Source organism: Plasmodium falciparum, assembly GCF_000002765.6.
Source record: "Plasmodium falciparum 3D7 genome assembly, chromosome: 10".
Classification (NCBI taxonomy): domain Eukaryota; phylum Apicomplexa; class Aconoidasida; order Haemosporida; family Plasmodiidae; genus Plasmodium; species Plasmodium falciparum.
This window is the reverse complement of record NC_037281.1, coordinates 1,636,780-1,650,196: the sequence shown is the minus strand read 5'-3', so window position 1 is coordinate 1,650,196 and position 13,417 is coordinate 1,636,780. Positions and strand designations below refer to the sequence as shown.

The following is a 13,417-nucleotide window of genomic DNA, read 5'->3' as shown; positions in this document are numbered from 1 at the left end:
ATATATATATTATATATATAATAATATAATATTACTACTATTATAATTACTATATATATACAAATATATATATAATACTTATATATATATATATTCCAACACAATACTATTATTATTATTCTACCATATTACAATACTCCCATAACATACGCAATACGCCACCACCACCGCCCACACGAACCATGCAAACACTAAACCACCAAACCATCAAACCCCACCAAATTGTATAACATCATGTTGTCGGTACAATGGTTAGGACATTAGATCCTGAGGAGGAGTTAAGGGGTATTGAGGATACAACTGCCAAACATGCATTAGATAAAATTGGAGAAAAAATATATGAAAAAGCAAAAAAAAATGCAGAACAATATAGAAGTCAATTGCATGGACGTTTGTCAGATGCAAGATTTGAGAAAGCTCCAAAGGAACAACAAACACCTTCTGGTCCATGCGGCCTTAATCATGAATATCATACTAATGCTACTAACGGTAAAAGTTATCCATGTAGAACTGGAAAAGAAGAACGTTTTTCTCAAGTACATGGCGGTGAATGTGATAAGAACAAAATAAGTGGTAATAAGGATGATGAAGGTGCATGCGCTCCGTATAGACGATTAAATTTATGCGTTAGAAATTTGGAAAATATCAGTAATTATGGTAAAATTAATAATGACACATTATTAGCCGATGTGTGTCTTGCAGCCTTACATGAAGGGGCGGCAATATCATCTGATCATGGAAAATATCAAGAAACTAATAATGATGTCAATGCCAATATATGTACTATGTTGGCACGAAGTTTTGCAGATATAGGAGATATTATAAGAGGAAAAGATTTGTATCGTGGTGTTAATGGAAATGATAAATTAGAAAAGAATTTAAAAAAAATTTTCGGGATAATATATGAAGGATTGACGAAGGCGAATGGGAAGAAAGGGCAGAAGCCGGCAAAAGATCACTACGGAGATGATGAAAATTATTATAAATTAAGAGAAGATTGGTGGAATAATAATAGATTAATGGTATGGTACGCGATAACATGCGGTGCACCAAAAGAAGCTCAATATTTTCGAAAAACATGTGGTTCAGGAGAAAGGACTAAAGACAATTGCCGATGTGCCATTCATGGTGTTCCTACATATTTCGATTATGTGCCGCAGTATCTTCGCTGGTTCGAAGAATGGGCAGAGGAGTTTTGTAGATTAAGGAAACATAAATTACAAAATGCTATAAAAAATTGTCGTGGAGAAAATAATGAAAAATATTGTGATCTTAATGGATATGATTGCGAAAAAACTATTAGAGGAAAAAAGAAACTTTTTGAAGGTGCAGATTGTAAAAAATGTACTGTTACCTGTGATAATTTTGTACCCTGGATAAAAAACCAAAAACAAGAATTTGATAAACAAAAAAACAAATATGCTGAAGAAATAAAAAAAGCAAAGGCAGATGAAGAAACATCAAGTAGGAATATTAATAATATTTATGAAAAAGATTTTTATGAACGACTGAAAACACATTATGGAAGCGTAAATGAATTTTTAAAAAAATTAAATGAAGAACGAATATGTAAAGATGAACCTAAAGTAAAAGAGGAAAAAGCAGATGCTGTTGATTTCACTAAAGATGAAACTAACGGAACATTTTATCGTACAACATATTGCGAAGCATGTCCGTGGTGTGGAGCGGAAAAGGTGAATGGTCAAAATGGAAAAGGTGGAAAATGGGAACCTAAAAATGAAGCTTGTTCACAGGAAGAAGAAAGAATATTCGATGAACAAAATATTACCGAAATACCAGTACTTACCCCTGAAGAAGGACAGTCAGGTATACTAAAAAAATATAGTAAGTTTTGTAAAAATGGTGCAACTGGTGAAAAAAGTAAAAACGGTAATCAAATTGAAACATGGAAATGTTATTATGATGAAAATGAAAATAAGAAGGATGGCAATGGAGCCATTAATTTTTGTGTACTACAAAATGATAAAATAGGTAAAAAGGAAGAAAAAAGTATGCACTATCATCCATTTTTTTGGAAGTGGGTTACCGAAATGTTAATAGATTCTATGTATTGGAGGAAAGAACTTAAGAGTTGTATAAATAATAAAAGAGGAAAATGTAAAAACAAAAAATGTAATAATGATTGTAAATGTTATGAAAGCTGGGTTCAACAAAAAGAAAATGAATGGAAACTAATATTACAGCATTTTAAAAAACAAGGAGGTTTTAGCATATTTGGTAATGATTATAATTATGCTCTTAAAGCTCTTTTGGACGTAAAAGAAATTTTGACAAATATTAAAGATACTTATGGAAATGTAAAGGAATTAGAAGGAATTAACAACATGTTGGAAAAGGAAAATGAAAATAATGAACAAGAAGCATCTGGTGGCAATAACAGTCAAAAGAAGAATACAATTGATTTGATGATCGATCACGAACAAAAAGAAGCCCAAAACTGCAAAGAAAATAATCCAGACAAATGCGAAAATACCCCTGGAGTCCGCTCCCAAACACCACCTGCCAACCAAGATGACGTCCACGATGACGTCCACGATGACCTCCACGACAACGAAATCACCCGTCGCGATCTCAATATCAAAGTCGACCCGCAAGAAGTCCATCACGAAGAGGAAGTCGTCGAGGAGGAGCCGGAGGCGACGAAGGCGGTGAAGGAAGACACGGACGGGGAGGGGGGGTCACCAAAAGAGGACGAGGAAGCGGCGAAGAGACCATCACAAGAGGACCCCAAGGTTTGTGAAACAGTAGACAAAGCACTTACAGAAACAAACCTCAAAGATGCCTGTCCAACCAAATATGGCAAAAACGCCCCAGTCAGCTGGAAGTGCATACCAACTAGTGGTAGTGGTGTTACAGCCACAGGTGGTGGTAGTGGTGAACCCAAAGGTCGTCACAGACGTGAAGCCAATCCCGCCAAAGCTAGTGATAGTAACCAGGGTGCCATTTGTGTGCCACCACGAAGACGACGATTATACATACAAAAACTACACGATTGGGCTACCGCGGTGTCACCACAGGCGAGTGGTGATAAAGCCACGCAGGCGGCAGAACCACAGGCGAGTGATAAGGCAGCACAAGTTACCGAAGCCTCGGCATCAAGTAGTTCTAGTGAGAGTAATAGTGTTCAAACCACTCCGGCGTCAACTTCGTCGCCGTCCAACTCACGCGACGTCGACTTGGTTAAAGCCTTCGTGGAGTCCGCTGCGGTGGAAACTTTTTTCTTATGGGATAGATACAAAAAGGAAAACACGAAGAGACAAGGTGGTGGAGCGGGAGGACTTGGTGGAGTACCCGGTGTAGAACTACCAGAACTACCCGTTTCAAATAGTGTTGAAAAAACCCCCCAAACACAATTAGCCAGTGGTGACATCCCCACACCCTTTTTGCGTCAAATGTTCTATACGTTAGGGGATTATAGAGATATTTTGGTACGAGGTGGTAACACAAGTGACAGTGGTAACACAAATGGTAGTAACAACAACAATATTGTGCTTCTTGCAAGTGAAAACAAGCAGGAAATGGAGAATATACAAGAACAGTTAAAGGTGTTTTTTTCAAATAGTGGTAACCAATCTTCTACTGTTGGTAGAAACCCCTCCCAATCTCGTGTTACCCCCGCATCCTTGTGGGGCGACTTCGCGCAGTATATTTGGAATGGAATGATATGTGCCTTAACCTATGAAGAGAAGACAAGTGGTAGTGACGATAAGGGTGTCAAAATAGAACAGAATGAGGGTTTGAAAGAGGCACTTTTAGAGGACAAAACGAACGAGCCAAAAAAACCCCAATACCAATACAAAACTGTGGAACTTAAAGAAGAAAATAGTGATACCCAACCCATCACCCCCGGCTCCTCTTCCCCTAGTGGTGGTGACCCCATCAACAACCCGAAACTCACCCAATTTGTGGAAAGACCCCCCTATTTCCGTTACCTGCACGAATGGGGTCAAAATTTTTGTAAGAAAAGGAAAGGTATGTTGGAAAATATTAAAAAAGAATGTATGAAAGATAGTAATAGTGGTAGTACAGGTAAGAAAGTCCAAAAATGTAGTTGTTATGGTGAACATTGTGACGATCAGCTTAAAGACGATCCTAGTATTTTTCCTTCTTTAAATTGTCCCAGTTGTGGCAGACATTGTAGTTTTTATAAAAAGTGGATAAAAAAAAAAAGAACAGAATTTGAGAAACAATCAAATGCATATGAACAACAAAAAACAAAATACCAAAGGGAAACTAAAGGTGCTGAAAATACTGATCATGATAATGGATTTTATACAAGATTACAAAATCTCCCTGACGCTGCAGCATTTTTACAAAAGTTAGGATCATGTTCTAAAAAGGTTAGTGAAAAGGATAATGAAAAAATATTTGAGGATACAGAGCAAACATTTAAAGATGCAGATAATTGTAAACCATGTTCTCAATTTAAAATAAATTGTAAAAGTGGTGATGGCCATTGCGATAATAATAAAGGGAACCATTGCCAAAGTAAAAGTAGTATTGAAGCAAAACATATTAAAAAAGAAGGGGGTCTTGCTGAAGATATAGATATGCTTGTCAGTGATAATGGTACAACGGGATTTTATGATTTAAGCATTTGTATATCTTCAGGTATATTTAAAGGTATTAGAAAAGATATATGGGAATGCGGTAATGTATGTGGTTATAATGTTTGTAAACCGAAAAACGTTAATGGGGAAACATTCGAGGGGCAAGCAAATGGTAAAAACCAAATTATATTTATTAGAGCATTATTTAAAATATGGTTAGAATATTTTTTAAAAGATTATAATAAAATTAATGCCAAAATTTCATATTGTAAGGAAAATGGTGGAACAAACATTTGTATAAAAAATTGTGCAGATAAATGGATAAAGTTGAAAAAGGAAGAATGGGGAAAAATAAAAGAACATTACCTAGAAAAAAAACATGAAGATGGTGACAATGACATGACATCTTTGGTTACAAATTTTTTGCGTGACGTGCAACCCCAAACTGATGTTAACAAAGCTATAGAACCTTGTAAAGGTTTAGAGAATTTCGAGAAGTCGTGTGGTCTTCATGGCGATGCGAACGAACAAAACAAAAATGGTTATCAGGATGCTATAGATTGTTTGCTTGATAAGCTTCGCAAAGAAGCAACATCTTGTCCAGGAAAAACTAGTGACAAAACCCAAGCAAAGTGTCAAGAATCCACCCCCCCTGATGATGACGAATCCCTTGAAGAAGAAGAAAATACAGTTGGAAAACAACAACCATCATTTTGTCCAAAACCACCAGAACCAAAACCAGAGGATGAAGGCGGTTGTGAAACAGCACAAACAACACCAAAAGAACCAACAGCAGATGGTGGTGAAGGCACAGAGAACCAACCCCCTGTGATCAAACCCGAAAAGGAAGACACCAAATCCAAAGACATCCAACCCCAACCGCCAACAGCACCCCCAGAGGAAAAAAACAACCTCCCACAACCTTCACATCCACTCCCAAGTGATAATACCAGCGATATATTAAAAACTACTATCCCGTTTGGTATTGCATTGGCCTTGACTTCTATTGTTTTTCTTTATTTGAAGGTAATATATATAGTGGTATATATGTATATATATATATATCTGTGGATGTATATGTATGTGTGGGTATATTTGGATATATATATATGGATTTACATGTATGTGTTTTATATATATATTTTATATATATATATTTATATTGAAAAAGAAAAAAATGAAAAAAATGAAAAAAATGAAAAAAAAAAATTTATTAAAATAAAAAAAAAAAAAAAAAAAGAGAGAAAGATTTTAAAAATAATAAAAATTAAAATAAAAATATAAATTTTGATAAAATAAAAAATGAAAAATATTATCAAAAAGAAAATAAAAAAAAATTTTATATAAAAAAAAAATGATTATAAAAAAAATTTATTAGAAATAAAATAAAAACAAATTTATTAAATAAAAACAAAAAAAAAAAAAGGAGAAAAATATTTTAAAAATAATAAAAATTAATATAAAAATATAAATTTTGATAGAATAAAAAATGAAAAATATTATCAAAAAGAAATTAAAAAAAATTTTATACATAAAAAAAATGATTATAAAAAAAATTTATTAGAAATAAAATAAAAACAAATTTATTAAATAAAAACAAAAAAAAAAAAAAAACATGTTAAAAAAAAAATATATATCATAAAATAAAAAGAAAAGGGAAAAAATGTTAAAAAAAAAATATATATCATAAAATAAAAAAAAATTAAAAAAATTTATTTAAATAAAAAAAAATAATAAATAAAAAAATTTAATTAAATAAAAGAAAAATAAAAAATTTTAATTAAATAACAAAAAAATAAAAAAATTAAATACATGCACATATAAACATACATATATATATATACCCATAACTACATTCACATTTACACATACATATATATATTATATATATATATACCCATAACTACATACATATATACATTAACAAACACATATATAATACCTAAATACATATATATACATACACATATATGTTCATTTTTTTTTTAGAAAAAAACCAAATCTACTATTGATCTTTTGCGTGTCATTAATATCCCCAAAAGTGATTATGATATACCGACAAAACGTTCACCCAATAGATATATACCTTATACTAGTGGTAAATACAGAGGCAAACGGTACATTTACCTTGAAGGAGATAGTGGAACAGATAGTGGTTACACCGATCATTATAGTGATATTACTTCATCTTCCGAAAGTGAGTATGAAGAACTGGATATTAATGATATATATGTTCCTGGTAGTCCTAAATATAAAACATTAATTGAAGTCGTACTTGAACCTAGTGGTAACAACACAACAGCTAGTGACACACCTAGTGATACACAAAATGATATACAAAATGATGGTATACCTAGTAGTAAAATTACAGATAATGAGTGGAATACATTGAAAGATGAATTTATATCACAATATCTACAAAGTGAACAACCAAAGGATGTACCAAATGATTATAGTAGTGGTGATATTCCATTCAATACACAACCAAACACTTTATATTTTGATAAACCTGACGAAAAACCTTTTATTACATCTATTCATGATAGAAATTTATATAGTGGAGAAGAATATAGTTATAATGTTCATATGGTTAATACTATGGATGATATTCCAAAATATGTATCAAATAATGTATATTCTGGTATAGATTTAATTAATGACACATTAAGTGGTAACAAAAATATTGATATATATGATGAAGTGCTAAAAAGAAAAGAAAACGAATTATTTGGTACAAATCATGTGAAACAAACAAGTATACATAGTGTTGCCAAACTAACAAATAGTGACCCCATCCACAACCAACTGGAACTATTCCATAAATGGTTAGATAGACATAGAGATATGTGCGAAAAGTGGGAAAATCATCACGAACGATTAGCCAAATTAAAAGAAGAGTGGGAAAATGAGACACATAGTGGTAACATTCACCCTAGTGATAGTAACAAAACGTTGAATACTGATGTTTCTATACAAATACATATGGATAATCCTAAACCTATAAATCAATTTACTAATATGGATACTATCTTGGAAGATCTGGATAAATATAATGAACCTTATTATGATGTGCAAGATGATATTTATTATGATGTAAATGATCATGATGCATCAACTGTGGATAGTAATACTATGGATATACCTAGCAAAGTACAAATTGAAATGGATGTAAATACTAAATTGGTGAAAGAGAAATATCCTATAGCAGATGTATGGGATATATAATATATATATATATATATGTATGTATATATATATATATGTTTGATTTTTTTTTTTTGTGTACATTATATTATATTTTTTATTTGTTGATGTTATATTATATTTGATTTGTGTATTATATTATATTTTATATTTGTGTATTATGTTATATTTTTTAATTGTTCATGTTATATTATATTTTTTGTTTGTGTATTTTTTTTTTTTTTTGTATTTAATTTTTAGTGTTACAAATTATATTATATATATGTACATATATATATCATAATTATATTGTATTATATATATATATTTAATATGATAACAATAATAGTTAAAATTATTTAAATTAAAAAACATAAACTATTGGAAAAAAATTGAATATAATAATATATAACTATTTGCATTATTGTTATTAATACTACTATTAATAGTAATATTATTAGAAGTAGTAATTAGTAGTATAACAATCAGTTATATTAGTGATAACAGTACTTTAAAAATTTAATATTTTTATTTTTTATTTTATAATTTTTACTTTTTATTATATTAAAAAAAAAAAAAAAAAAATATATATATATATAAAAATTATTATTATAATTTTTTTTTCCTAAATGTGTTTACATATAAAATAATAAAAAAAAAAAAAAAAAAAAAGAAAAATTTGAAATATATCATATAAATTTCATATATATAAAAAATAACAAAAAAAAAAAAAAAAGAAAAATTTTAAATATATCATACAACTTTCATATATATAAAAAATAACAAAAAAAAAAAAAAAAAAAAAAAAATATATAAATATAAATATAAACAAAAATGGAAAACATTTTACAGAAGAAAAAATATTTAATAAACAAATTTTTTTTTTTTTTTTCTTTTTTTGCCACTTAATATATATAAAAATATAATGATAATAAATCAATGCATACGTAATATAGAAACAAATAACACTTAAAAAAAAATTAAAAAGAACAATATAAATTATGAAATATATATGAAATTATATCTCATAAATATATACATATTATCAAATAAATATATATATATATAAACAAAAAATATTTACATATTATACTAAAAAATAAAACATAATAAAAATTACAAAGGCAAAATAAAGAAAAAGTGTATTATTATATTAAAATAAAAAATATACATTATTCTTTTTTTTATTGTGTTTTATTTTTATTTATTTCATGCATTTTTTATATTTTTATTATTTTTTTTATGTATTGTATCTATTTGTTATATTACGTGTAATTATTATATTTTGTTATATGTTGACTATTTTTTGAATTCATTGTATTAGTAGTATTTCTAATAAAAAAAAATTAAAAAAAATAATAAAATATATTATGAAATAAATATAAATAACATTATATATAATATGATAGGTTTTTTAAGGATGATAATTCTGAATTGAAATAATATACTTATTGGTTTTAATTTAAATTATATAAATATAGATATAATATTTTGAATAATATGTTTCTTAAAATATTTATAATAATAGTAATCATAATAATCATAATCATAATAATCATAATTATAATAATCATAAGTTTTATTGTTTTTTTTGATATATATTCCTTTGAAAAACATATGAGGTATTTAAAAAATATACGTTACATTATGTTTTAAAAAAATAATATATTATAATACGTATAAGTATTTTATATAAATTAAAAATTACATTGTTTATTAATTAAAAGAGTTTTAGAAAATAAATAAATAAATAAATAAATAAAATTATAGAAAAATAAATTATATATAAAAGCGCAATACATATAAAAATATATAGTTATTTATAATGGAGAAAAAAAAAAAAAAAACACACGGTACATTCAAAGAAAAATACTACGTGTACCATACATCCTACCAACATCGAAAAATACCAAATACATCACATCTATTCTTCTAATAATTTGATATATTGGAGTTTTTTCTTCATTTTTTTTTTTCGTCTATAACGTAAAATTAAATATATTATCACCATAATTAAAACAATAATTAATATGGCAAGGACGGAGTAACCAATTGTGGTGTACCAATTGTAACTTGCAATTTCTATAGCTTCCTTTTGTGCTGTTTCAATAACTAATTCTTTAGCGGCAGTTACCTCCGCAACTTTGTCACCAGCAGCCCCTTTGGCTTGTGAAACCACAGTTTCTACACTTTCATTTATAACATCTTTCGCTGTACCACTCTTCCGCAGAATAGTTTTTCCTATGATTTTTGTGCAAATAGGCGCATCAGCGCCATGAATAACTCCATTAACAGGTGCTTCACATGTCATTTCAAATTGTTTATAAAGAACTTGATAAATATATCCAGCATCTTTATAATTTTTTGCATTAAAAACTAACCCTATTTTCTGAACAGCTGGAGTTGATAAACCAAACTCTGAATTTAATCCTGCAATAACTGCTTTCTTACCTGCCTCAATACCTGCAGCTTGAGCAGCAGACGCAATTGTAGCAGCATTTAATTCTAGAGCTTTTTCAATAGTGGCCTTAAGTGCCAAAGGTTTCCACGCATGTACGGCAACTGAACCAATTAATCCAACCGTTGGTGCAATACCACCACTCAACATACCTCCACATGCTAAACAATTTTTTTCCACTTTATCTGCTATCGACTTTTCGCAAACACATGTGGGAATAGCATCATTTTGTATATCTGTTTGTAATGTGGCAAATTTGTCCATTAATTCTTTTTCCAATTTATCTTTTAAAATAATTTTTTGTATTTCTTTGTCACATCGATCTTTACATTGTATTCGTTTACTTTGCATCTTTTCGTCATATTCGTGAAATCTTTGTGATGTACGATCCTCAAATTGTTGCATCACCCTTTTCATTTCGGGATCATTATCATTATTGGCCGGTGAATATAATTCACATTCGTATAATGATCTGGTGGTTTGTGTATGATTTGGTGTGGTGCTTTTATGGTTCCTTTGATTATATATCTATACAAAATGGTCACATATATATGTATATTATAATTAGTTCTTTTTTATTTTATATATATATGTTATAAATATGTATGTTTTTATGTTTATATATATATATGTATATTTGGACTATATATATATAAAAATTATATATACGATATCGTAATATATTTATATATAAATATATATATTATATTATAATATGATTATATTAATCCTCTTTAATATATATGTGACATGGAATTACCAATATATTTAATGGAAGCTCAAACAATAATATATTAATATAATGGATTTTCATTTTTTATTGTGATACGTATATTATTTTTTGATAAATATTATAACTAAAAAAATCACATAAAATACTTTATTTTATATTATAAATAAATTAAATAAAAATGTTTAACATAAAATATGATTATAATTTATTTAATATAATTAACAATTATTTTCCCATTATGTAAATATATTTTTTTTTTTATAGTGGATCCACATTTGCCATTTTATTTATTACAAAAAAAAAAAACAAAAACGTAAAAAAATTAATATTAAAATAATTTATCAAAACATTCTGCATTTTTTATAATTTTTTTTAATTTTTAATTTTTAATGAAATTTAATTTTAAATCAACACAATAAATTATTATGGTTATTTTTGGTTTATTTTTTTTTTATTTTTTTCATTTTTCTCAATAATATCTAACGATATAGTAATAATACAACATATTTCTGTGTTGTAAATTATTTACAAATGTGCAAAACCAACGTTTTGGAAATTGTGTATGACATATATATAATACCAATTTATAATATATATATATGAAATACTTATGAAATAGTTATTAAAACATATAATTTCGTAACATTGTTGTTATAAAAACAATTAACAACAAATATTTTATAACATAATAAATGATATAAAATCTTCTTCAAATAATAATATATACATATATATTAATAAATAAATTTTCATATATTATGTTATTTGTTTTGTTCTAAAATTTATTGTATGTTATAAAATTCCCTCTAATTTATCTATGTTGTTACTAAGATTAATATTATTTTTTTTTTTTATAAAAATATTACAAATAAATTAAAACGTTAATTTATCATTAAAGTAGTAAATTATATAATTATCGCAAAAAATATAAATATTTATTATTATTAAAAAAAAAACAAATAACAAAATAAGATATTATACGTACTATTACATAATACATTCTATTGTTTTATGTTATTCAAATATATTATAATCATAACGTGTATTATTATATATATATTTCTTAAAATAGAAGTTATGGTATTTTACAACTTATGATACATTAATTTTATTATTACATGTTGTAACAAAATAATTAATTACTATATATTTTAATAAATATGTTATTATACAATAAACAAATAACGCGACATTATATATATACTATGAAAAAACAAGGAATCATTTATTTCTATTTTATACGTAATTAGAAACGTTAAATAAAAGAAATTTCTTAATATTTCTTAAAATGAAATTATTTCCAATAATCATTTTCATAGTACGTATGATTAGAAAAAAAAAAAAAAAAGGAATATCATATAAATATTGTTATTCCAATACAATTATTATATTTGATATATTATATTCTTACTATTTTATAATAATACTTATTGTAAGATTAGGTTAATTCATTATTATTATATTATAATTTGTTCATATATCGGTATATGGTGTTGAAAACATTTTTGTGGTTAGTATATTAAAATATATATATATATAATAAGAAATATTTTGGTGAATTATATTAGCTTATTTTAATATACAACCATATAATATACTACTATGAATATAATTTATATGGTATGGTATATTTTTCTATTTTTTTTTCTTTTTTTTTCTATTTAATCACATACATATTATACAAATAAAACAAATTTATATATACAAATATCCAAAAACAAATTAATAAAAAAATTCAAACAAAATATATATACAAATAATCAAATGTGTCAAATTAAAACAAAATAAAAAAAAATATTTTATACAAATAATCAAATGTGTCAAAACAAAATAAAACATATATATATTATACAAATAAAATAAAAATTATATATTGAATTATGTACAATGACATTTAAAAAAAATTCAAAAAAATAAATAAAATAAAAATATTACTCAATAAATTTTGAATCCAATATATTTACAAATATTATACAAAAACAAATAAACAAATTATATATATACAAATATTATTATACAAATATCGATTTTTTTTTTTTTTTTTTTTTTTGGTATTTAATTTTTAGTGTTATAAATTATATTATATTATATTATATTATATATATATATATGTACATGTATATAACATGATTATATTGTGTTATATATTATGTTATATTTTTTAATTTTGTGGTCTTATTATATACAATCATATATATAGTGTTATATATATTAATTATAATCACATAAGTAGTTAATATTATTTAGAATAAACATATTATATATTATAAAAATAAATATATAATTTACATTCATTATACTAAAAAAATAAATAAATAGATATAAATAAAATAATTTAATGACCATATAACATTAAACAAAAAAATATATATATATATTGTTATAAAAATTGAACTATCATAATATCCATGTATTAAAAAATCTAAAATTCACAAAACATTAAATTGAGTTTAATATCATCAAACCATATAT

The 13,417-nt window shown here is 26.0% G+C and overlaps 2 protein-coding genes across 2 annotated transcripts; one reads left to right on the top strand and one right to left on the bottom strand.

The window, feature by feature from the left end:
* Positions 1 to 248: 248 nt before the first annotated feature.
* PF3D7_1041300 (erythrocyte membrane protein 1, PfEMP1) lies at positions 249 to 7,796 on the top strand (the record flags this gene model as incomplete). Its single annotated transcript, XM_001347654.2, has 2 exons — positions 249 to 5,597; positions 6,561 to 7,796. The coding sequence occupies 2 exons, from the start codon at positions 249 to 251 to the stop codon at positions 7,794 to 7,796; spliced, it is 6,585 nt and encodes a 2,194-aa protein (XP_001347690.2).
* A 1,882-nt stretch (positions 7,797 to 9,678) lies between these two features.
* PF3D7_1041200 (rifin) lies at positions 9,679 to 11,026 on the bottom strand (the record flags this gene model as incomplete). The annotated part of the gene is made up of 2 exons (XM_001347653.1): positions 9,679 to 10,740; positions 10,973 to 11,026. The coding sequence occupies 2 exons, from the start codon at positions 11,024 to 11,026 to the stop codon at positions 9,679 to 9,681; spliced, it is 1,116 nt and encodes a 371-aa protein (XP_001347689.1).
* Between the last annotated feature and the right edge of the window lie 2,391 nt (positions 11,027 to 13,417).